Source organism: Microcaecilia unicolor, chromosome 1 (genome assembly GCF_901765095.1).
Source record: "Microcaecilia unicolor chromosome 1, aMicUni1.1, whole genome shotgun sequence".
NCBI classification, from domain to species: Eukaryota; Metazoa; Chordata; class Amphibia; order Gymnophiona; family Siphonopidae; genus Microcaecilia; species Microcaecilia unicolor.
The window spans coordinates 80,690,741-80,715,004 of record NC_044031.1 but is presented as its reverse complement, the minus strand read 5'-3'; the positions used below and the strand labels follow the sequence as shown (position 1 = coordinate 80,715,004).

The 24,264-nt window shown below is 42.0% G+C and overlaps 1 protein-coding gene across 1 annotated transcript in view; it reads left to right on the top strand.

The window, feature by feature from the left end:
• NCAPG2 (non-SMC condensin II complex subunit G2) overlaps positions 1-24,264 on the top strand; it is a 285,514-nt gene that overhangs the window by 202,753 nt on the left and 58,497 nt on the right. The window contains exon 19 of the mRNA XM_030198719.1: positions 14,986-15,159. Coding sequence (XP_030054579.1) covers positions 14,986-15,159 — 174 coding nt within the window. The remainder of the gene's footprint in view (positions 1-14,985; positions 15,160-24,264) is intronic.

Here is a 24,264-nt window from a genome sequence, read left to right as displayed (position 1 = left end):
CACCGACAGTGGCCAATCCAGGTCAAGGGCACCTGGCACGCTCCCCAAACGTAAAAACATTCCAGACAAGTTATACCCAAAAATGCGGAATTTCTCCAAGTCCATTTAATAGCGGTCTATGGACTTGTCCCTTAGGAATCCATCTAACCCCCTTTTAAACTCCGTCAAGCTAACCGCCCGTACCACGCTCTCCGGCAACGAATTCCAGAGTCTAATTACACGTTGGGTGAAGAAAAATTTTCTCCGATTCGTTTTAAATTTACCACACTGTAGCTTCAACTCATGCCCTCTAGTCCTAGTATTCTTGGATAGCGTGAACAGTCGCTTCACATCCACCCGATCCACTCCACTCATTATTTTATACACTTCTATCATATCTCCCCTCAGCCGTCTCTTCTCCAAGCTAAAAAGCCCTAGCCTTCTCAGCCTCTCTTCATAGGAAAGTCGTCCCATCCCCACTATCATTTTCGTCGCCCTTCGCTGTACCAAATCCTTCCTCTCTTTTCTTCTCTTCCCCTTCCATCCATGTTCATCTCATCTCTCTCTTTTCTTTCCTTCCCCCTCTCTCGTCCCTTCCCTTCTATCCATGTACTGCATTTCCCCTCTCTCATCCCTTCCCCTCATCCATGTGCAGCATGTCCCTTTCCTTTCATTCATGTACATCTTCTTCATATCTTTCCATTCCATTCCATCCATGTACATGTTTTACCTCATCTTCCATCCATGTACATCTCCTTCCTCTCTTCTCTTCCCTTTCATTTATATGCATCTTCTTTCCCCTTCTCCTCCATCCATTTGCTGCATTTCCTCTCATCTCTCTCTCTCTCAAACCTAATCGCCTTCCATTCTACAGCTGCTGCTGTGCCTCTGTGTCCCAATGTGCAGGAACACAACAAAAAAGGAGCAGGCCCATTCTTAGTGGTAACATGAGTAGAGAAGCCTGTGCGCTCACTGACTAAGGCTGTGCTAGTCCCACCCCCTCTGACACATTCCATACATTGACTCAAAGACTACTCTTATTTTGTTCCTGCACATCCGGGACTCAGAGGCAGTGTAGCGGTGGGCAGCCGCTGTGGAAGGTAGGCAGGGGGATCAACCCCGGAATCTGACAGCTGGCATGCTTCTTGCAGGGGCCTCATTTTGTGTCTGCAAAACCTAGGCACCGATTTATCAGTTTTTATGGTGACCTGGAACCTGGGGTTTGTCAAACCCTGGTTTACGAAACACAAAATATAAACTTAAATTTTTCATAAACATAACTTCTCCCCATTATGTTATATTCTTAGTTATCAGCATGGGCTACCATTCAGATGAGTTATTTTACTGTTAACTTGGATTGTTAGTAACTAAGTCTCATTGTATAAAATGGCACCAGTGCTAAAATAGCACGAGCTGTGGTAAAATATCTCAACTTAATGGGGGCCTAGATTGATAACTTGCGCTTTAGAGTTTTATTAATATAAAAAAGGTTTTAAAAACCCTACTGACTAAAATCAGTGCTTGTATAGAGTGATGATCAAAGCTCCGACTGTCAACCTCCAAAGGCCTCCTTCTCCAAGAACCAGGTCTTTAATCCTTTCTTAAATTTTATATGTGATGATTCCACACAAAGCTCCAGGGATGGAGAGTGCCTAAGCACTGGACCTAAATAAGCAAAGGCTGTAATGAAAGTATCTTTGAGATGAATCTTTGTTTTGTATGTGTGGGGATCAGGATGGAGAGAGGCATGAAAAATATTACCTTGCAAGGAATGTAACAAGCGAGCAGGGGCATAAGAAATAAGCCAATCTTATAAATATCTAAGAAGGCTGGTGATGTGTTAGCAAAATCAATTTAAACTTCACTCTGCTGTGTAGGCATGAACACTGTCACCCATTGCTTTCAGAGTTGTCATATCTGTGAGTGTCAATATGGTTGATACCTGATTATAGTGTTTTTTGTAAAATTTTGAAATCTTAGCTGTTCTCTTTGTAATACTTCACCAGTGAATGAATTAATTAACAATTTTAATTGATATTATATCTGAATGAGATGTTATGCTTGTGAACCGCTTTGAAATTTTGTTACGAGGTATAAAAGATGTGGAATAGAATGCAGCGATTTATTTTTGAAATTTTAATTTCTCATTTAGTTTCTCTTTCAGTGTCTCATTTTATATTAAATTGGAATTTTATTTTGTGATTGGCTCCTGCCATTCAACGGTTCTATTCAATCTTTTTCTTTTACCATTATGTACATTGTGGAGATGTCTGGGGGTGCAATAAAGGCTATATGCTGATGACATACAGTTTGTATTACTTGTTGAGAACTTTTTTAAAAATACTTTTGTCAAATTCAGATTTTCTCTTACAAAAATAGTACAGTGCATGGAGGAAAATCATTTGAAATTGAATATTTCGAAAACTCAAATTCTTTTCCTCTCTGACACAAAAGGAGTGGATTGTCCTAAGATTTAACATGGACTCTGCTTCCTAGCCCAACGCAAGAACAGTATGACACATCAGTTGACCATTTAGTGTTGTAGCCGTGATTTTGCATGCCAAGATTTTGATTGCTGAGGATGTATGTTTGACGATAGGTTCAACTGTGAAGGAGGATTTGTATATTAGTGCGACCCCACCTCCTCTCTTTTTTGTTCTGTTGATGTGTTTCGTTTTGTATTCTGGTGGGCATATGTCGAGCAGTACCGGGTCGTCTTTGAGGTGTAGCCATGTTTCCATTATGAACAGTAGCCCTAATTGTTCCATTTCTATCCAGTCTCTAATTATCGCTGTCTTATTGACCGTTGATCTCACGTTTTTGTATCTTGTGGATTTTGGAATGTAGGTGTCGTATTTGATGTTGGTGTGCTTAACATTTTGTATGTGTGGTTTTTTTTATTTATTTTTTTTTGAGATTTTGGTTGCTCAGGCTTACCTTGTTGTTGGTTGTTATTTCGGTCTCTGATTTATTGTGAGGGTTCATTTGATGATTGGAACGTCGTCTGGCCGAGATGCGTATAGGGATTTTGTTCCATTTGTTAGGGGAGGCAGCGTTTAATCCTGTTATCCATATTATCATGTAGTAGAAGACCCATGTCTTTATATTGGCCATTTTGAGGTTGTTCTCATTGTTTATGTATTTCCCAGCTGGGTCAGAATCGCAGGTAGGTTTTTTTTTTTTTAAGTATGGTTTGTATGTGGGAGTCAGGAGTGTATCTTGTGTGTTTGTGTGAGAGTCAGTTGTTGAGCATCCGGTCGTGGCTTTGCGTACTGTAGTCTCGAGGTCTGTGGGTTCCAATTGTCTCACTGTTGGTCCTGCAGGTGTCTCTCCCATCCGAGCACTGGGGTTACAGTTCTCTGAGACATGTTCGGTTGTGTCTTTGTCCAGGTAGCTGCGCTGCCCCCATCTCCCCAACCCTATTTGTTCCTGTGGGGTATGGACATGTGGGCCTCTGTTGACAGTCGTTGGGCATCTCCCTTGGTTGTGCTGCAGCTTCGTTTTCCTCCCTTCCCGATGGTAGAGGTCCACGGTATCCTCTGTGGCTCGGTGTTCGTTCCCCATGTGTCCTGTCCAGCACCTGACACTCTTAGCTTCTTGTGGTGCTGGGCTTCCAGGAGACTCAGGGGAGTGGATGTGGAATTACTTGTCTCGGTCACTGAATGGGTATATCCGCTTTACCTCCTGTGGGTGCTGCTTACTTCCTGCGGATGTCAGGCGGTCTGCCTGCTTATCTCCTGCGGGACTGGTGATTGCTCTTCTCTTGGCTTCTGCGGTGCCAATCTCTGAGAGGATGCTCCCCACGTGGTCCTGTGTTGCAGGTGCTGGGCGACTAGTGTCAGGATTTTCAGAGCTGGTCCTATATGAGGTGAAGATGCAATCTCATTCATTTAGTGAATATTGTCACTCACCTTTAGGCCATTCAGGGAGTGGGGGTTGAAATGCCCTGAGATAGCTAAATCCAGCTGGTCACGATTCGGTAGTGTCAAAGACTGCCATGTGGAAAGGATACTCTTTGTCTTTTCCTTGGGCTGTGTCCAGCGGATAGTTTCTCTAGTGCTGCCTCGGGAGTCCCCCTCAGTAGTGGGTGAGCCGTTCAGCTGTGCCCTTTTCCAGGTCCCTGGATGGAGGTTGGGTCCTACGCCACTCACCACAATTCGGTTTCAGCACCATTCTGCTGCTACCCTGGTGGTTCAGCTGTGTTCAGCCATGGGTTTCTGTGGAAAAGCGCACCTCCAGGTCACAATCGTTCCCTCAGGGCTGACTGTGTCATTGTGATAATAAAAATTTTTTTTAACTTTATAATGTTCACTTCATTCACTTTATTCATAATATTGAAACACAGCGTATAAAACGGGGCATCCTACTAGGGTCCTGACATGGACCATGTTTTGTAGCTTTCTCAAGGAACCCAAGAATCAATGACTGTTTGATATATAATTTCTTCTTGTTACGTGCTTCCGTTTTGAACCTTAATATGACTGTTGGGCAGACTGGATGGACCGGTTCAGGTCTTTATCTGCCGTCACTTACTATGTTACTATGTTCTCATTGCTTCTCCAAAATTAAAGTTAAGTAAAAACTTTTTTTTGCTGTATTATCACAATGACACTTTTTGAAATTGGCATATGGTTGTGTTCTTTTTTGAATGTGTGATGATTACATCACAAGCTTGGACTAACAATTGACTTACTTTGGTTGTAATGGTCTATTGGTTTTTATGAGCACATGCTACACTTATTTGATACCTGACTATTTGGTATACATTTTGTGGGATTATTATCTGGTATCTACTTGTTCTTTTCCCCAGACTGTGTTCTATTCTTATGTCCTCTCTTATTTGTTTGTCAATGACATCCAGTTATGCATTTATTGACATGACTATCAAGAACCATCTGTAGCTAAATTCCTTTGTCTTTGAGGAGTAGCTAGTTGACATAAATCTCTTATGCTTAAATTAATCCAAGTTAAATTGGATTAAAAAATAAAAAGGAAGAGACATGTTTGTTTCTCTATCAGTTCTAGAAATAGAACGGAAATGTAAAGAAGTGGTGCAGAGTCCTGGAGCCTATTTAGACACCAGACTATAAGGACTCAGACTTCCTCAGTTATCAAATCTCCTTTCATGTATCTGAGTCAGATTAAGGAATTTGGTCAATATCTTTTCGTAAAAAATTTGACTGTTATCTGTGCCTTGTTACTAAGTAGACTTAACTACTGTAACTCTCTCTGTCAAGGTCTTCCCCTCAGCCTGTTAAGATATTTGCAGCTCCTCAAGAATACTGGTAGAAGCATTGTATTGTGAGTAAAGTCTGACACAGATTCTGGAGTAGGCAAATTTGTTGCAAGGACAATTGACCACTGGATTCAAGGTTCTAATGATTGTATTAAATGTTTAAATAACATAAGACCGTACTATCCGTCAGACTTATTTATGTGCTATTCTCTGTCTTTTCCACTTTGTTAATCTCAACAGGCATTGATATCTGTTTTGCAGCCACACTGTGTTTACACTGGGCTCCCGTTGTACAGCTTTCAGTTCTTTTGCCCATAGCCTATGGAATCATTGTCTGTTAGAAATTCAGCTAGAGCCCCATTACTTGTCATTTAGGAGTAAACTTGAAGCATGATATTTTGAATAGACCGGAAGCGGTGCAAAGCAAAGCTACAAAAATGGTATGGGATTTGCGTTGCAAACCATACGAGGAGAGACTTGCCGACCTGAACATGTATACCTTGGAGGAAAGGCGAAACAGGGGTGACAAAAATTTGAAAGGTATTAATCCGCAAATGAACCTTTTCCGGAGACGGGGAAGGTGGTAGAACTAGAGGACATGAATTGAGGTTGAAGGGGGGCAGACTCAAGAGTAATATCAGGAAGTATTTTTTCACAGAGAGAGTGGTGGATATGTGGAATGCCCTCCCGCGGGAGGTGGTGGAGATGAAAACGGTAATTGAATTCAAACATGCGTGGTATAAACACAAAGGAATCCTGTTTAGAAGGAATGGATCTATGGAATCTTAGTGGAGATTTGGTGGTGATGCCAGTATTTGGAGAGTAAAACCAATGCAGGGCAGACTTCTATGGTCTGTGCCCTGATCGTGACTGAATAGATATGGATGGGCTGGAGTGTAAATTTTAAGGGACTTCGACGTTGGCTTCAGAACTTTTAGTACAGGAACAGTGCTGGGCAGACTTTTACAGGCTGTGCCCTGAGAAAGGCAGGGACAAATCAAACTCGGGTATACATATAAAGTATTACATACCATGTAAAATGAGTTTATCTTGTTGGGCAGACTGGATGGACCGTTCAGGTCTTTATCTGCCGTCATTTACTATGTTACTTTAATTGTTTACTTCTAAGAACAAATTGGGACTTTGTAGGTACTGTGGCACCAATATTCTCTACTACTTCATTTTGGGGGGAGGGGGTAGCCTTTGGATTGAGAGAGAATAAAATGGGTATTGATGGGGTTACATACATTTAGATGTTTTTTCTTAATATAATGTGCCCTAAGGTCTTGCAAGAATAGTGGTATAACAAGTTTGCCTCACTTTTAATGCCAGGTTATTAGGCTGGCAAAAATTCTTTAGTATTAGATCCAGAACAATCATCCTTGGCAACGGGATGCCTTCTACAATGATGTTGTCAACACTAAAATGGAGTCTCTCTCTGATGTGGTCATCCTGGCTTCTCAAGCGCTCATAAAGTTTTGTCCCTCACACTGTTGGTCTCCCACATCCCATTTAAGTACATAAGTATTGCCATACTGGGACAGAGCGAAGGTCCATCAAGCCCAGCATCCTATTTCCAACAGTGGCCAATCTAGGTCACGAGTACCTGGTAAGATCCCAAAACAGTACAACACATTTTATACTGCTTATCATGGATTTTCCCCAAGCCCATTTTAATACTTATATACTTTCTTTTTGGAAGATATCCAAACCTTTTTGAAACCCCGCTAAGCTAATGCTTTTACTACATTCTCTGGCAATGATTTCCAGACTTCAATTACAAGTTGAATGAAGAAATATTTTCTCTGATTCGTTTTAAATTTACTACTTTGTAGCTTCATTACGTTCCCCCTAGTCCTAGTATTTTTGGAAAGTAAACAATCGATTTCCACCTACTAGATTCCACTCCACTCATTATTTTATAGACCTCTATTATATCTCCCTTCAGCTGTCTCTTCTCTAAGTTAAAGATCCCTAGCCGCTTTAGTCTTTCCTCATAGGGAAGTCATCCCATCCCCTTTATTGTTTTTGTCGCCCTTCTCTGTACCTTTTATAATTCCACTATATCTTTTTTGAGATGCGGTGACCAGAAGTGCACACAGTATTCGAGGTGCGGTCGCACCATGGAGTGATACAAAGGCATTATAACATCCTCATTTTTGTTTTCTATTCCTTTCCAAATAATACCTAACATTCTATGTGCTTTCTTAACTGCCGCTGCACACTGAGAAGAGGGTTTCAACGTATTATCAACGATGACACCTAGATCCCTTTCCTGGTAGGTGACTCCTAATGTGGAATCTTGCATTCCATAGCTGTAGTTCGGGTTCTTCTTTTCCACAAGCAAAAGAACGGGGGTCCTCACAAAATCCGCAAACAGCAACAGTGAGGGTGAAAGTGAGGTAAGTTCCAAATTACCAAGGCAAACAAAGGAGTAAGAGCATCCAAGAGTTTATTTCCAAAAGGATAGAGACAGACACCTTGAAACCCTGACTGCATCCTTCAAACAGAAAGGCTACAACCCCAAAATAATCTCTAAGAATATTGCCTCCTCCCTCAAAACACCCAGGGAAAATCTGCTACAGTACAAAGAAAAAAAAAGCCACAGACAGAATTCCCCTTGTAGTGACATACAACCCAGAGCTGGAGAAACTGAGGAAAATCATAAGAGACCTACAGCCGCTACTCCAGGAAGATAAATTACTGAAAGAGATATTCCCATCCCCACCAGTGCTGGCCTTCCGACAGCCACCAAATTTAAAACACAAGCTTATCAGACGTAAACTTCCAACACAGACGGAAAAAGAAAAGGGCACGTTTCCCTGTAACACAGCCAGCTGCAAACTATGCCAAAACATTTCACAAGACCCCACAGTCATTCACAAAGGAAAAATATTCAACATAAAGGAGTATTTTACATGCTCATCTTCCAATGTGGTATATATCATTCAGTGTAAAAAAAATGTAACGAAGGATGCTATATTGGAGAAACAGGCCAGATGCTTAAGACAAGATTCAATCTGCATAGACATCACATGAAAATAGCCAGTGCCAGTCAAGCCCCCACCCCTGTGGGCCAACACTTCACAAGACCAGAACACTGCACCAGTGATTTCACAGTAAGAATACTGAAAGGTAATTTTAAAACAGTATAGGAACGTAAGACCTTTGAAATAAGAATGATTGAATATTTTGACACCCAACAAACAAGACTTAATAAGGATCTGGGTTTTCTAACCCATTATAAACCATAATGCTGTATTTCTCTGTTTATTTCTCTGTTTATTACCCTCCTTTCACCTACCAACACCCATCCTGTTTGAATATCAATGAAATGCTTTGATGTCCCCATGCATACCCCCACCCTCCTACTCTGTCAGACTGTCAAAGTAATGCTTTGATGTTTCTCTTATATATACTATCTGCTAACACATTTGCTTATTTCCGATCTGACGAAGAAGGGCAACCTTCGAAAGCTAATCAAGAAATGTATTAAGTTATGTCCAATAAAAAAGGTATCATCTTATTTTCTTTTCCGTGTTTTATTTTGTTTGATTTCTATTGATAACCTTTAAGAGTGGACTAACACGGCTACCACACCTCTCTACAAAAGTATACTGAAACAAGGACCCTACATGGCCCGCGTTTCAGCACAAAGTGTATTTTGTTCCAGCACGTTTACGTTTTTTCCTGTTTAAAGACTCTGCAAAGCTTTCTTGATTTACACTGACATGGTATGTAACCCATGTCTACTATAATAAAAAGCACCTCCAACGTTCTGAAGCTGACTCCGTGGCTTCAGTGAAGGGTTCATAACGGTGTCACATATCTCTCTGCCCTGCCCTCACCCTCGTGAAGACGTTGAGAGCGGGTAATCAGAAGGCAGGACTGAGGGAACGAACTCACCTCCAACGTTCTGAAGCTGACTCTGTGGATGGCCAGGGCTTTCAATAATGCCGCCACTTCGACGGAGCTAATCTGGGGACACAGTACAATTGCTGGCTGGCTGGAGGGGGGGGGGGCAGGGGACAGAGGAGAATCGCAGGTGGCTGGAGCGGGGGCAGGGGACACAGGACAATCGCTGGGTGGCTGAAGGGGGGGCAGGGGAGAGAGCAGAATCGCTGGGTGGCTGAAGGGGGGACAGGGGAGAGAGCAGAATCGCTGGGTGGCTGGAGGGGGGCAGGGGAGAGAGGAGAATCGCTGCATGCCTCGAGGGGGGGCGGGGGATACAGGAGAATTGCTGGGTGGCTGGAGGGGGGCAGGGGACACATGACAATCGCTGGGTGGCTGGAGGGGGGCAGGGTAGAGAGCAGAATCGCTGGGTGGCTTGAGGGGGGTCAGGGGAGAGGAGAATCACTGCATGGCTGGAGGGGGGGCAGGGGATACAGGAGAATTGCTGGGTGGCTGGAGGGGGGCAGGGGAGACAGGAGAATTGCTGGGTGGCTGGAGGGGGGCAGGGGAGACAGGAGAATAGCTGTGTGGCTGGAGGGGGGCAGGGCAGACGAGAATCGCTGGGTGGCTGAAGGGGGGCAGGGGAGAGAGCAGAATCGCTGGGTGGCTGAAGGGGGGACAGGGGAGAGAGCAGAATCGCTGGGTGGCTGGAGGGGGGCAGGGGAGAGAGGAGAATCGCTGCATGCCTCGAGGGGGGGGGCGGGGGATAAGGGAGAATTGCTGGGTGGCTGGAGGGGGGCAGGGGACACATGACAATCGCTGGGTGGCTGGAGGGGGGCAGGGGAGAGCAGAATCGCTGGGTGGCTGGAGGGGGGTCAGGGGAGAGAGGAGAATCACTGCATGGCTGGAGGGGGGGCAGGGGATACAGGAGAATTGCTGGGTGGCTGGAGGGGGGCAGGGGAGACAGGAGAATAGCTGTGTGGCTGGAGGGGGGCAGGGCAGACGAGAATCGCTGGGTGGCTGGAGGGGGGCAGGGGAGAGGATAATCACACACACAAACACTCTCTCTCTCTCACAGACACACTTGCACCCAGTTTCACTCTCTGTCACACACACACGCACGGTGCTGCCAACCACGCAGAGGGGGGGGGGAGGCAGGGGGTCCGGGGAATGCAGAGGGGGGGAGGGGATTCTGAGACCAGAGGGGGGGGAGGGGATTCTGAGACCAGAGGGGGAGGGGGTCCTGAGACTGCAGGGGGGGGAGGTATCTCTGTCACACACACACTCTCACAGTCAGTGTCTTTCTCACTCTCACACAGTCTCTCACACTGTATCACATTCACTCTCTATGTGTCACACAGTCACCCTCACACACTCTCGGTCTCACACACTCGGTCTCATACACTCTCGGTCTCGCAGAGAGTCTGTGTATCGCACACATACTCTCTCACACTCTGTCTCACACACACATACTCTCTCTCTCTCACACACTCTCACAGACAGTGTATCTGTGTGAAACACACTCTGTCTCTGTCACTGTGTCTCACATACGCACTCGCACCCAGACTCACTCTCTCTCTGTCACACACACACACTCGCACATTACTCTCTCTGTCTTTCTCTCATACAGTCACTCTCACACACACTCTCTCAAACATACACACTCCGAGGAAAACCTTGCTAGCGCCCGTTTCATTTGTATCAGAAACGTGCCTTATTTACTAGTATTTTACATTTCATGCATTCTGTCTCATATTTATACTTATTATCAGTCTTTGCACATATTGTTATATATGTTCACCCCTATTTCTATTCAATATTTAACACAATTATTTTCATTTTGACTTATTCTATACTTTAGTTAGGTGCTGGTATTTAGAATGTAAAATTCAAAACTTTACAACGAAAAATATAAAAAAAAAAATAGAGAAAATTTAAATGATTGCAGGAGGAGCACAGGAGGTTTTTGACCAATGGATATGACCATAGTCCAAGATGAGCTGGCATTAAGCTTGTATGCTTGTCGCCTACCAAAGGACATTTGAGGTCTTTTCCTCCCAGCAATAAGACATTGTTTGACAAGTTATATGCAGGGATATATTGTCAATTCTGGTTTCTTCAGCTTTATATAGGGTGAAAATAATAAGAAACAGCATAAGGAATGGCAAGTCAAATGCAAAGCGCTGATAAGGAAGGCAAAGAGGAACATTGAAAAAAAAAAAGATTGTGTTGGAGGCACACACACATAGCAAAAGATTTTTTTTTTTTTTTTAGTTATATTAAAAGCAAGAAGCCAGCAAAAGAATCAATAGGACCACTATTTTTTTTTTTTATTACATTTGTACCCTGCGCTTTCCCACTTGCATTAGATACTTCAATTGAAAGGAAGCTCTGGAATGAGAGGGCATAGGATGAAGGTGAAAGGAGATAGACTCAGAAGTAACCTGAGTAAATACTTCATGGAGAGGGTGGTGAATTTGTGGAACGACCTCCTGGTGGAGGTGGTGGAGACAAAAACAGTATCTGAATTCAAGAAAGCTTAGGGCAATTACATAGGATCTCTAAGGGAGTGAAAGGGAGAATAGATGGCATAGATAGCGATATGGTGTTTATCTGCCTTCATTTTTCTCTGTTTTCAGAACAGCTTTTGGCACTACTCAGTACTCAAGTCCTGAGCTGTTTTTAGTATAGCCTAAATAACTTTTATTTTATTTTACTTTCTGCAAAAGGAACTAGAGCTGAGTTTATCTTAATTTGTTTAAGGTATAGGTAGCGTTGCTCTAGATTCTCTATTATAGCCCAACCAGGTGTAGTTTGTTTTTTTTAGGAAGTCAAGCACATTTATCTAACTCTCAGACTGTTCATACCCCAGTGAGATCTTATTGGGTCTCTCATTGGACAAGCTTCTTTAGAGGTTGTCTGTTGGACTTTCTTGAAATACCTGTCTGCTAAGACCATTTTTCTATTTGCTGTATGTTAAACTAGGAGCATTTCGGAGTTGCAGGTCCTTTTCTTGTAGGGATTCCTAGCTGTCTTTTTTTTTTTTTTTTGTTGTTGACATGGTTACTTTTCATATGGTTCCCTCTTTTCTTCAAGTAGCTTCTTTTCCTTCTTCCAGAAGTCTTCCAAAAGATGATTATGTATCATTTTGCTTAAACTGGATGTTTTCAGAGCAGTCATCCATTATCTAACATAACATAGTAACATAGTAGGTGACGGCAGAGAAAGACCTGTACTGTCCATCCAGTCTGCCCAACAAGATAAACTCTTACGTGCTACTTTATTATGTACACCTGACCTTGATTTGTATCTGCCATTTTCAGGGCACAGACCGTAGAAGTCTGCTCAGCACTAGCCCCATCTCCTAAGCACTAGACCCGCCTCCCAACCAGTGGTGCTGCCACCCAATCTCTGCTAAGCTTCTGAGGATCCATTCTTTCTGAACAGATTTCCTTTATGTTTATCCCACGCATTTTTGAATTCTGTTACTGTTTTCTTCACCACCACCTCCCACGGGAGGACATTCCAAGAATCCACCACTATCTCCGTGAAAAAGTCACTAATTCCTTTCTCAAATCCACTCATCTTTGTACGTTTTTCAGTGGCCTGCATATGGGGCATGCGGTAAGTCATCTCTGGTACACTGGATCAAGGTGGCAGTTGAAGCGGTATACATTCTTAAGCAGAAAGAAATCCCAGATGGCATCCATGCTAATTGGGTAAGAGCTCAGGCAGTTTCTTGGGCAGAAGCCAGAAGAGTATCTCCGGGTATTTGTGAGGTGGCAACTTAGTCATCGCTGCATTCATTCATCAAGCATTATATAGGGCTGATGTTTGGGCCAGATGGGACAGTAACTTTGGCAGGGCCATTTTTGAGGTACCTTTGTCTTCCTCCCATCCAGAGGGATAAACTTTGGTATATCCCACAAGGCTGGATCGGTCTAGCAGGATGACAAGGAATGTGAACCTTATTCTTACTTGACAATTTTCTTTCCTGGAATCCTGCTAGACCCGCTGGACTTACCTTGGAAGACTAAGGATTTGAGATATCCTTGGGTTCCTTGCCTGCCACTGGTTTGTAAATAGTTTCATATTCTGCAGATGTGTCCCAGAAGGGTATTTGGGGTTTTTTTTTGTTTGTTTTGGGGCTTTTTTTCCTTCTGTACTTTCTGTTTTTACTATTACAGCTTTGGCATTAGCATACTGACAGGTAGCAGTGCCACCTATTATACAACAGATATAGAAGTACAAAGGGCCATCAAGCATGAAATAATCAAGAGTCCTTTATTAGTGAACCTGACATGGGCCATTTTTTGACGTGAAAATGCCTATGTCAAGGTTCAAATCAAATGTAATTGGGCTCTTGAAAACGTTCAGTGAATAATGTTGCAACTCATTCAGCCAAAAAAAATGGAGCTTTCCACCATATGGTGTACTGATGCTTGTTTATGGTGATGAGTTTTATCGAGTGACAGGATGCCATATGTCAGAAATTTCCAGTTTTTGGCTGAATGAGTTGTGACGTTACATTATTCTTTGAATGTTTTCAAGAGCCCATTTATATTTGGTTTGACCCCTGACACAGGTGTTCTCCTGCCGAAACGCGGCCTGTGTCAAGTTCACTGATAAAGGATTCTTGACTATCCCATGCTTGACATCCCTTTGTGCTTCTATATTTGTCTCGCTGCAATGTAGTTTGACCTTCTCTTCTGTCTTCCATTGTGTACCACCTGTTTCTCCAGTGATGACATAATATTCACTGTTTTTCTCTACTTTTATCTGTTGGTAAGTGGGTATAAGCCATAGGCGCCTGGTATAAGAGGCTTGGAGAGGCTAAGCCTCCCCTGCTGCAGCAGGATGGATCAGCTGTGGAGTCCCGCTGCTCTGAGTGGTTTAAATTGTTGATTTACCTCCATCCTCACAGCAGGAGCTGCAGTGAAAGCCCTCTAGCCTTGTGTAACCAGTTGTAGAAATTGGTTTATGGTTTAATTTGTTTACCTTACTGCTGGGAGAGCAGGGGGGGGTTGGCTGGAGGTGTCCTGGGTTGCCAGGGAGATATTTAACAAGGATGACTTCCTGACCTGCACTGAAGACAGATAGCAGCAGAATCGGATACTGGGCCAGCATGATCAGAAAAAGTCACCAGACAACAAAGGTAGAAAAGATCATTTTATTTTCATTATAGTGTTTGGAATATGTCCACTTTGAGAATCAGGTGCTCAACATTAAAAGTTTATATTTATTTACTTATTTATGGCATTTTATCCCACATTAAACATGAATTAGAGTGTTTTGTGGCTCTACATGAGAATTGTGATGATATGATCCCTTGTTTCATATTGTTCCGTATGGATGGTATATTGGTGTATTAGATTCTGCCCAGTGTAATATTTATGGTACAGTAAGGTTCTGAGTGTGTTTTTGCACAAAGTTGTGCATAGTGTTTTGCAGTTGAGCGATTGTGGTTAGAATATGCTTTGAGCAACCACTTTATTCTTTGACATATGATACATATCTAATATCTAAATTTAATAAAAGGTATTAATTGTGACTTTTATTTATTTTTTTTTTTTTCTGTGTGTTATCAGACAATTATGGATTTAAGCTCCACCCCTGGCCCCGCCCCTAACCCCACCCCCTTTAGCCTCCCCAAACAGTTGGGCCACCGACCGCCTATGGTATAACCTACTAGACTAGGCTGGTTTAGCAGGATTTAAAAAAAAAGGAAATAACCAGGTAAGAGCAAATTTCACCTTTTTCTTTGGGTGCCTGGTAAAAATGCATAGTATATCTGTCTGTTGATATACTGAATTAGATTGTACTGTACAAAGTATTTGATTTTGCAGTTGTTTCACAATGTTGTTGACTTTGTTTTCTAGAATAAAAAAAATTCTATGCGTCAAGTGCGTATCCAAGACACAGTAGAAGCAAATCCTGAGTTAGCACTCCAGTATACAGAGTACATGTTGACCCACCCCATGAATCGTGATTGCTTGCTGTCTTTGTCGCAGAAAAGGTTGAACCAGCTTATGAAAGCACTTGGAGCAGTGAAGGTAAATAATGTTCTGAATAGAAATATCTGATTTGAATAAATTGTAGTTAAAATGCACATACCACATTTGTCATGGCTGTAAGTACATAAATCAGCCAAAGTTTTAATGGATTTTAATATAGTTTTGATGTTTATATCTGGTGTTCTGGGTCTCTGCACGACTGACTGCAGCCTGAAAATTTGAGTCATTCATACTTAAGCATTGTAGTACCTGCACGAATGTGAGAGATGTTATGTTTATAAATTTAATGCACAAGGTGTTGGCTAAGCAAAAAATTCAGGACCTGGCATAGGATTTCACTGAATGCCTCCATTAAGAGGATCTAAAAGATGTACTCACACTGGGAGGAAGATACAAAGTGTAGCTCTCAGTCTGCTCACTGTGCACATTTATACCAGTCTTTTCCAGGGCATCCATCTCCTAGGTAATTTCTAGGTAACTTTGCTAGATTTCCACTTTTGTAATGTTCCAGGCCTCACCAGCCCCGTTTTTAGAAGTCCCAACCGGCTTCCCAGGGCCACTCAAAAAGTATCCATCCCAGACAACCTTTCAATCAGAGGGAGGCTCATTTTTTACCAGCACAGATGGTCCCTTGTAACCTCAGACCGATGGGTTCTTCAATAGTCTGTCTTGGGTACACACTGAATTGTCATCAGAGACTTCCAAATTGCCCACAGAGAGCTTCTTTCATCAGCTCTCAGCACAAGCAGGTACTTGCAGAGGATATCTCCCTTCTGTAGGCCTGAGTGGTTGAACCCAAACTACCAGGGGAAGAAGGGAAGGGATTCTATTCCAGGTACTTCTTTGTGCTATGAATTATTTAGGTTTATTTACTACTACTACTTATCATTTCTATAGCGCTACTAGACGTATGCAGCGCTGTACACTTGAACATGAAGAGACAATCCCTGCTTGACAGAGCTTACAATCTAATTAGGACAGACAAACAGGACAAACAAGAGAAGGGAATATTTATTTATTTATTTATTTGTTGCTTATATCCCACATTTTCCCACTCATGCAGGCGCAATGTGGCTTACAGAGAATTAAATTAAGAGTACAAACTTAAAGGTTAGGCAAGCATAAAAGAAGCAATTAGGAGGGGAGAAACTAACAGCGTGAACTAAGTAGGGTAAGGGACAAGGGATGCATTAATCAACATGGTAAGATGAGGGGTAAGTCTTTGCAAAGAAAAATGTCTTTAACAACTTCTTAAAAAGGGCATGGTCCGCTTGAGTTTTAAGGTGACGAGGTATCGTGTTCCAGTGTTTGGGACTCCAGTAACGGAAGGACGAGGCGAAGATTTTCTTGTACTTGACTCCCTTACAGTTCGGAAAATGGAGGTGGAGATAGGACCGAGCCGCAGGGTTGGCATTTCTAGGCGGAAGGTCAATCAAGGGGAGCATGTAATCCGGGGCAGTCCCATAGATGATTTTATGTGTTAGGGAGCAGATCTTAAAAGCAATGCGCTCATGTACAGGCAGCCAATGAAGTTTAAAGCGCAGGGGTTCGGCGTGTGCAAAACGCCTTTCTCTAAGAATGAGCCTCGCCGCGGTGTTCTGAGCCGTTTGGAACATTTTCAATAGGGAGGCCTGGCAACCCACATAAATACCACTACAATAATCCAAATGGGATAGCACAAGCCAGTGGACGAGGGTACGAAACAAGTCTCTGGGAAGGAGGTATCTGATGCGCCGAAGCCTCCACATGGCCTGGAACATTTTTTTGGAGACCAAGTGTACATGATCAACCAGCTGGAGATGTGAGTCCAGATGCACTCCTAAAAGTCTCAGGCTGTTGGCAATCGGGAGGGTAGAGCCCAGAACTGGAAGCATTGTGTCAGATACATGGGCGTGAACGGACGAAAGGATGAGACAATTAGTTTTTTTCCCTGTTTAGCCTGAAGCGGAACACCCTGGCCCAGTGTTCTAAAGTGGAGAAGCATGCATCTATGAGGTTGGCAACTTCTGATACTGTGGATTGAAATGGGATGTAGACTGTAATATCATCCGCATAGATGAAAGGGTTGAGGTCCAGATTTGCAAGTGCTGTGGCTAAAGGCATCATCATAATATTGAATAGGGTAGGTGAAAGGGGAGAGCCCTGAGGGACCCCACAGGAAGCATTCCACGGTTCAGAAGTGTAGGAGTTCACCATGACCTGATAGGACCTTGAAGTCAAGAAACCCTTGAACCAATGCAAAACTGGCCCTCCTATACCGAAAGAATCCAGTAGATGGAGCAGGAGTTCGTGATCCACCATGTCAAAAGCACTAGACATGTCAAACTGTAGTAGAAGAATCTTCCGTCCAACAGATAGTTCTCGTCGAAAGTTGGATAGGAGGGTGACCAGGACAGTCTCCGTGCTGTAATGCACTCGAAAACCAGATTGTGAATGGTGGAGGATATCAAAATTAGTCAAAAATTCGTTGAGCTGAACATTAACCAGACTCTCCATCAGTTTGATAACTAGAGGTATCGAAGCCACTGGGCGGTAATTAGAGATGACATTTGGCTTGATCTTTAAATTCTTTGGGATTGGGGTGAGAAGGATGTTTCCATGACCTGGCGGGAAGAGACCCGCACTTAGCATATAGTTGAGGTAACAAGTCAGTTCTTCGATGTAACATTTTGGTGCAACTTTTAGGAGATAGGTCGGACATACATCTAATCTGCAGCTTTTATTTGTAAATTTACGTAAAGCAGCAGTATTTGAAATATTAAAGTGAGCATGATAAAATAAGGGTTCTGAACAAGTGAACAAGGGTTAGGAGTTAAAAGCAGCATCAAAAAGGTGGGCTTTTAGCTTAGATTTGAAGACGGTCAGAGATGGAGCTTGACGTACCGGCTCAGGAAGTCTATTCCAGGCATATGGTGCAGCAAGATAAAAGGAATGGAGTCTGGAGTTAGCAGTGGAGGAGAAGGGTGCAGATAAGAGAGATTTACCCAGTGAACGGAGTTCCCGGGGAGGAATGTAGGGAGAGATGAGAGTGGAGAGGTACTGAGGAGCTGCAGAGTGAATGCACTTATAGGTCAATAAGAGGAGTTTGAATTGTATGCGGAAACAGATAGGAAGCCAGTGAAGCGACTTGAGGAGAGGGCTAATATGAGCATAACGACCCTGGCGGAATATTAGTCATGCAGCAGAATTTTGAACAGATTGAAGAGGAGAGAGATGGCTAAGTGGGAGACCTGTGAGAAGCAAGTTGCAATAGTCTAAGCGAGACGTGATAAGAGTGTGGATGAGGGTTCTGGTAGTGTGCTCAGAAAGGAAAGGGCGAATTTTGGTGATATTATAGAGAAAGAAACGACAGGTTTTAGCAGTCTGTTGAATATGTACAGAGAAAGGGAGGGAGGAGTCGAAGATGACCCCAAGGTTACGAGCTGATGAGAGAGGAAGGATGAGAGTGTTATCCACAGAAATAGAGAATGGGGGAGGAGGAGAGGTTGGTTTAAGGGGAAAGATAAGAAGCTCAGTCTTGGTCATGTTTAGTTTCAGATGGCGCTGAGACATCCAGGCAGCAATGTCAGAGCAGGCTGATACTTTGGCCTGGATTTCAGCTGAGATTTCTGGTGTGGAGAGGTAGATCTGGGAGTCATCAGCGTAAAGATGATACTGAAAACCATGAGATGAGATCAGAGTATCAAGGGAAGAAGTATAGATGGATCCCTTACTAGAGTAGTATGGACCAGCCACCCCCTAATAGGTGGAATAAATAAACCAAGGCTACGTAGGTATGAGAAAAGCAATTGTTTATTACTTCCCAAGCATAGATAACAAATAGTAATTTCTCATGAGAGTACAGCCAAAGCCAATTTGCCGAGATAAAAGACCCAAGGCTACGTATGAGAAAGCAATAGGATTTATTCCTTATAAGAAAAACAATTCTTTTATTATTACTTGCCAATGCAGATACAATTGATTAGTTTCTCATGGGAGGGCAGCCCTGCTTGGACAAAGGTACTGGCTGTGACTGTCTCCAAAGAAGTAGGAAATACAATCACTTATATAAGTTCATTAACATAACAGGTCATACATAGGTAATCTGACAATAATCACACTTATTGGATATATGATGATATTATGGCTAACACTGATTGGCTATTATAATAATGTGGTTAGTACTTACTGGAAAAGCTAATAATGGACTAGCTTTTCTTGGAAGACGTGAGTCATCATCCTGAGGAGTTATCTTGTTCTATTTTTCACTAAAACATCTGTGACCACCATGTTGCTAAACCATGGTACTCTGTTTTTCCATCCTCACCCCTTCCTCATTTCTGCTTGCACCAGGGTGTCTCAACAGATCATGAGTTGAGCCACACTGGAGTTCAGGCCAGTGTCACACAAGCTCTGGCCTGTCAGTTTTTATAATCTTTTTAGGCCTGAACCAATGTTCATAGGTTCATTTTCTACATCTCCCCCCCTTGAAGGTCTTCAAAAGTAAGGCCTTCACTAGATCAGGAATAGTTAGTGTCTCCAGCAAACAACCTAGTTCTGCACCTAGTTGTGTGCTCACACCTCAACACCCAGCTCTTTATTGTCATAAGCTCAACAAATATTTGAATAGTGCTCCGATTGCAGGCTGTCTTAGGTTGCAGGCATCCTAGAATCCTTCAGCAGGATGGGATTTCCATTCCTGTCTTACCCGTCATGGCCATACTATCTTATGAGCACTAAGAGGTGGATAGTAAGTAGGGGAGACACTAGTAAGGGGAATTTGTGTGTTTGAAATTGTTAATGGAATAACCAAAAGATAGGTCAAAGGCAGCAGTTAGGGCTTCCATCACAGAATAGAATGGTAGCAACAATTTCTATGGGTAATACCCATGTACCTTTATAATTATAAAACTCCAAAGGAAGAAAATGGCTAAGAAATGGGTAATATACATATTTGTTAGTATGGTGGTTCAACATTTTGCGTTACCAATTGACCAACAGCTCAATCAATGTTTTCAGGAAAGGGAAGGTTATGGCTCCTATGGTAGAGGAAGATGGTCCTATAAGATTAACAAACCCAAACAGCTCGGGAATCCTGTCCCCAACCTGTCTGAAAAAGTATCAAGATTGCCAATCTCTTTCCAATACCACATAAGTAATGAGCCAAAACGTCACCAGTTCCCCTGTAGTAGGTTGGGGTAGTGAGATACTTCCTTGCTCTACCCTTATTTCACCAAACCCACAGAGTGGTTCTTCTTCTAATATGATTTGTTGTTCCTGGCCCCGTTGTCCAGGAATCTATTAAGGATGCACACAATTTGCAAAACCTGGTAAGAGGATCCCAGGACAGGTTATGACCCGGACCTGGATCCCAGGCCAAAACGGGTCTCGTGTAGGCTCTGTTCATACAGCGGTAATCTGCTTCTAATTCTGTAGGAAAGGAAAAATATTCTAAACAGCAAATAGTAAACTACCAAAAAGGAAAATAAGATGGAAAACAAGTCCTAAAGCTATGAGTGACCAGTCAAAAATCTGAAGGGAATTGTTGGTTCGTATAACTGATCCCTGTGTCATGTAAGGAAATCAAAACTTCAACAACAGTATGTTGAATTTAAGGCTTAGGTAAGGGTAACTTGAGCAGACCTATAAGGAACAAAATAAAAGCAAGTATGAAAGTGGAGACAAAAGTCCCACAAGGGTTAATTTTAAGTTCTGTGGTGTCAACCACTCGCGGGGAAGTGACGGGGTAGTTTCCTGTGTTTGCTGTGCTTGGTCTGAGTCTCCGGGTGTCTCCAGTGTGAGCGTCGGGATGCTTGGAAGATACAATGTTACTTCTAAAATAAAAAGGTAAGTTTAAATGCTTATCAAAAATTTATGCAGGTGTAGGGGTAATTGGTAGGTGTAGAATTAATACTCAAAAAGGTTGGACTTGTTTAAATGCTTGGATAGAGATTATGTAGAAAGGAGAAAAGAGGAAGTTGTGATACTCAATGCATAAGTGGAACTTATACTAAACTAACTTATCCTAAAATGTTTCTAAAATAGAATAAATGCAATGATTTTGTAAAACAGGATAAGAAGCGTCAAACTACTGTTTGCTTCTAGCATAAACCAACTTGGAGGGGAGATATGATAGAGGTCTATAAAATAATGAGTGGAGTTGAACGGGATGTGGATGTGAAGCGTCGGTTCACGCTTTCCAAAAATACTAGGACTAGGGGGCATGTGATGAAGCTACAATGTAGTAAATTTAAAACAAATTGGAGAAAATTTTTCTTCACTCAACGTGTAATTAAACTCTGGAATTCGTTGCCAGAGAATGTGGTAAAGGCGGTATGCTTAGCAGAGTTTAAAAAAAGGTTTGGACGGCTTCCTAAAGGAAAAGTCCATAGACCGTTATTAAATGGATTTGGGGAAAATCCACGATTTCTGGGATAAGTAGTATAAAATGTTTTGTACATTTTTGGGATCTTGCTGGGTATTTGTGACCTGGATTGGCCACTGTTGGAAACAGGATGCTGGGCTTGATGGACCTTTAGTCTTTCCCAGTATAGAAATACTTATGTACTTATAAGGGTGCTGTTGTGACTTCAGGTCTAATATTGCTTCTGTGCTCAAGCATTCTTATTATTTTCTTGATTTTTTTTTCCTTACATATATCTTATCACATTGGCATAGAATAATGTTGATTACTTTCTCTGAATCACATAAGTATTGCCATACTGGGACAGACCGAACGTCCATCAAGCCCAGCATCCTGTTTCCAACAGTGGCCAATCCAGGTTACAAGTACCTGGCAAGATCACAAAACATACATTCACAATACATTTTATGCTGCTTATACTAGAAATAAGCAGTGGATTTTCCCCAAGTCCATCTTAATAATGGCTTATGGACTTTTCTTTTACGAAGCTATCCAAACCTTTTTAAACCCCACTAAGCTTACTGCTTTTACTACATTTTCTGGCATGGAATACCAGAGTTTAAATGCATGTTGAGTGAAGAAATATTTTCCCTGATTTGTTTTAAATTTACTACTTTGTAGCTTTATTGCATGCCCCCTATTCCTAGTATTTTTGGAAAGAGTAAACGAGCGATTTACGTCTTCCCGTTCCACTCCACTCGTTTTATAAACCTCTATCATATCTCCCCTAGCCATTTTTTCTCCAAACTGAAGAGCCCTGGGCGCTTTATCCTTTCCTCATAGGGATGACGTTCCATCTCCTTATCATTTTTGTTGCACTTTTCTGTACCTTTTCTAATTCCATTATATCTTTTTTGAAATGCAGTGACCAGAATTGCACACAATATTTGAGGTGCAGTTGCACCATGGAGGAATACAAAGGCATTAAAATGTTCTCATTTTTGTTTTCCATTCCTTTCTTAATAATACCTAACATTCTATTTGCTTTCTTAGCCACCACTGCACATTGAGCCAAGGGTTTCATTGTGTCAGCAACGATGACCCCTAGATCCCATTCCTAATGTGGTACCTTGCATCATGTAACAATAGTTCGAGTTCCTCTTTCCCACATGCATCACTTTGCACTTGCTCACATTAAACAACATCTGCCATTTGGGTGCCCAGTCTCCCAGTTTCATAAGGTCCTCTTGTAATTTTTCACAATCCTCTTGCGATTTAACAACTTTGAATAACTTTGCATCGTCAGCAAATGTAATTACCTCACTAGTTACTCCCATTTCCTGATCATTTATAAATATGTTTAAAAGTAGTGGTCCCAGCGCTCACCAAAAACATTAGCCCACAATACTGCAGGCCACTTTTTACTGCAGCTTATTAGAAGGACCCCTAAATTAATCAATGGAGCTGCACAGTTGTTTGAGTCATAAGTTCCTGATGTGACAACTTTCATACTGTAAGAATTGATTCCTATCTGTTGGTTTCCTATATATTGTGGTTACAAACCCATAAGTAGTTTTGGTAATCATAATATCTAAATAGGCAATACTTATCGGGTCATCATTTAGTGAGAATTTAGTGAGTTTGGTAGTCCTACTATCTAGTATGTGTCTAATCACTTTGAGGACATCATCCTGGGGTATATTAGTGTAAAGAGTTTCAATATTGAAAGTCACCTAAATAAGATCTGAGGTGTCAGCATCGAATTCTAAAATATTGATGATGTGATCAGAATTACATACATAGGATTTAATGAAAGGATGGAGGAGCATATCTGTGAAAATAAAGGGTCGCCCTCTGGATGAGTGCGTGATTTGTGTATCTTTTGGACTACATAGATTGTAGGAGTCACAAAACACTTTCAAAGTAAAAAATAATCTTTCATTTGTTGTCAAATTACCTGCTTCAAAACCAAATTTCTTCATTACGTTTTAGATAATATTGTATTTCTGAAAGTTGTCTATGAATCTACATAAACCGTCATATTCATAACAATCCCTCCCCCTTTGTCCACTGGTTTTATAAGAAAATATTGACATTCTTTAGGATCTGAATGGCCTGATCTCTGCTTTTGATAATTTGAACTATACTTTTTTTCATTCCAAAATATCTAAATCTTGCAAAGCACAGGAGTTAGAAGGCAGAAATGAATGGATATATGTGCCCACGAGGAAGCCATTTTGAATTATTTCTTGCTAGGAAGAGATCTGAAAGTTGTGCAGTATTGTTGGCAACAAAAGAATAATCTACAACTTTGTTGAACCAGAATAAGTCTACTTTACTTTGAAATGCATTACAACTTCTGGTAGGCACATATTTCAGACCCTTTTGTAAGACTTTAGTCTCTACCTTTGAGTGAGATTTATCGGGATAAATTAATAATAGGGAGTTCTAAGGATGATTATTGTAGGGCTGGTATATTGTCCCCAATCTTCTCCCCCCCCCCCCCCCCCCCCCCCCACCTCTGTATTCCCTCACCTGTTGTCTGAATTTATCTACGGTCCGTCTCCAATAAAATTCTTCTTCATTCCACCTTTGGGCAAATGACATTCCTGTGATGGACTATTCTTACTGTAAGCCGTTTTAATGCTGTGTGATTTGGTGGTATATTGAGCCTTTTAATAAACACAAACATAAATCTAGATAAGACTAATAATGTAACATTTCAGAAAAACTTGAATGATATACATAAATTGACAAAAGCTTATTCTTTTAACATGATGGTTAAGTTTTTATTTCATGAT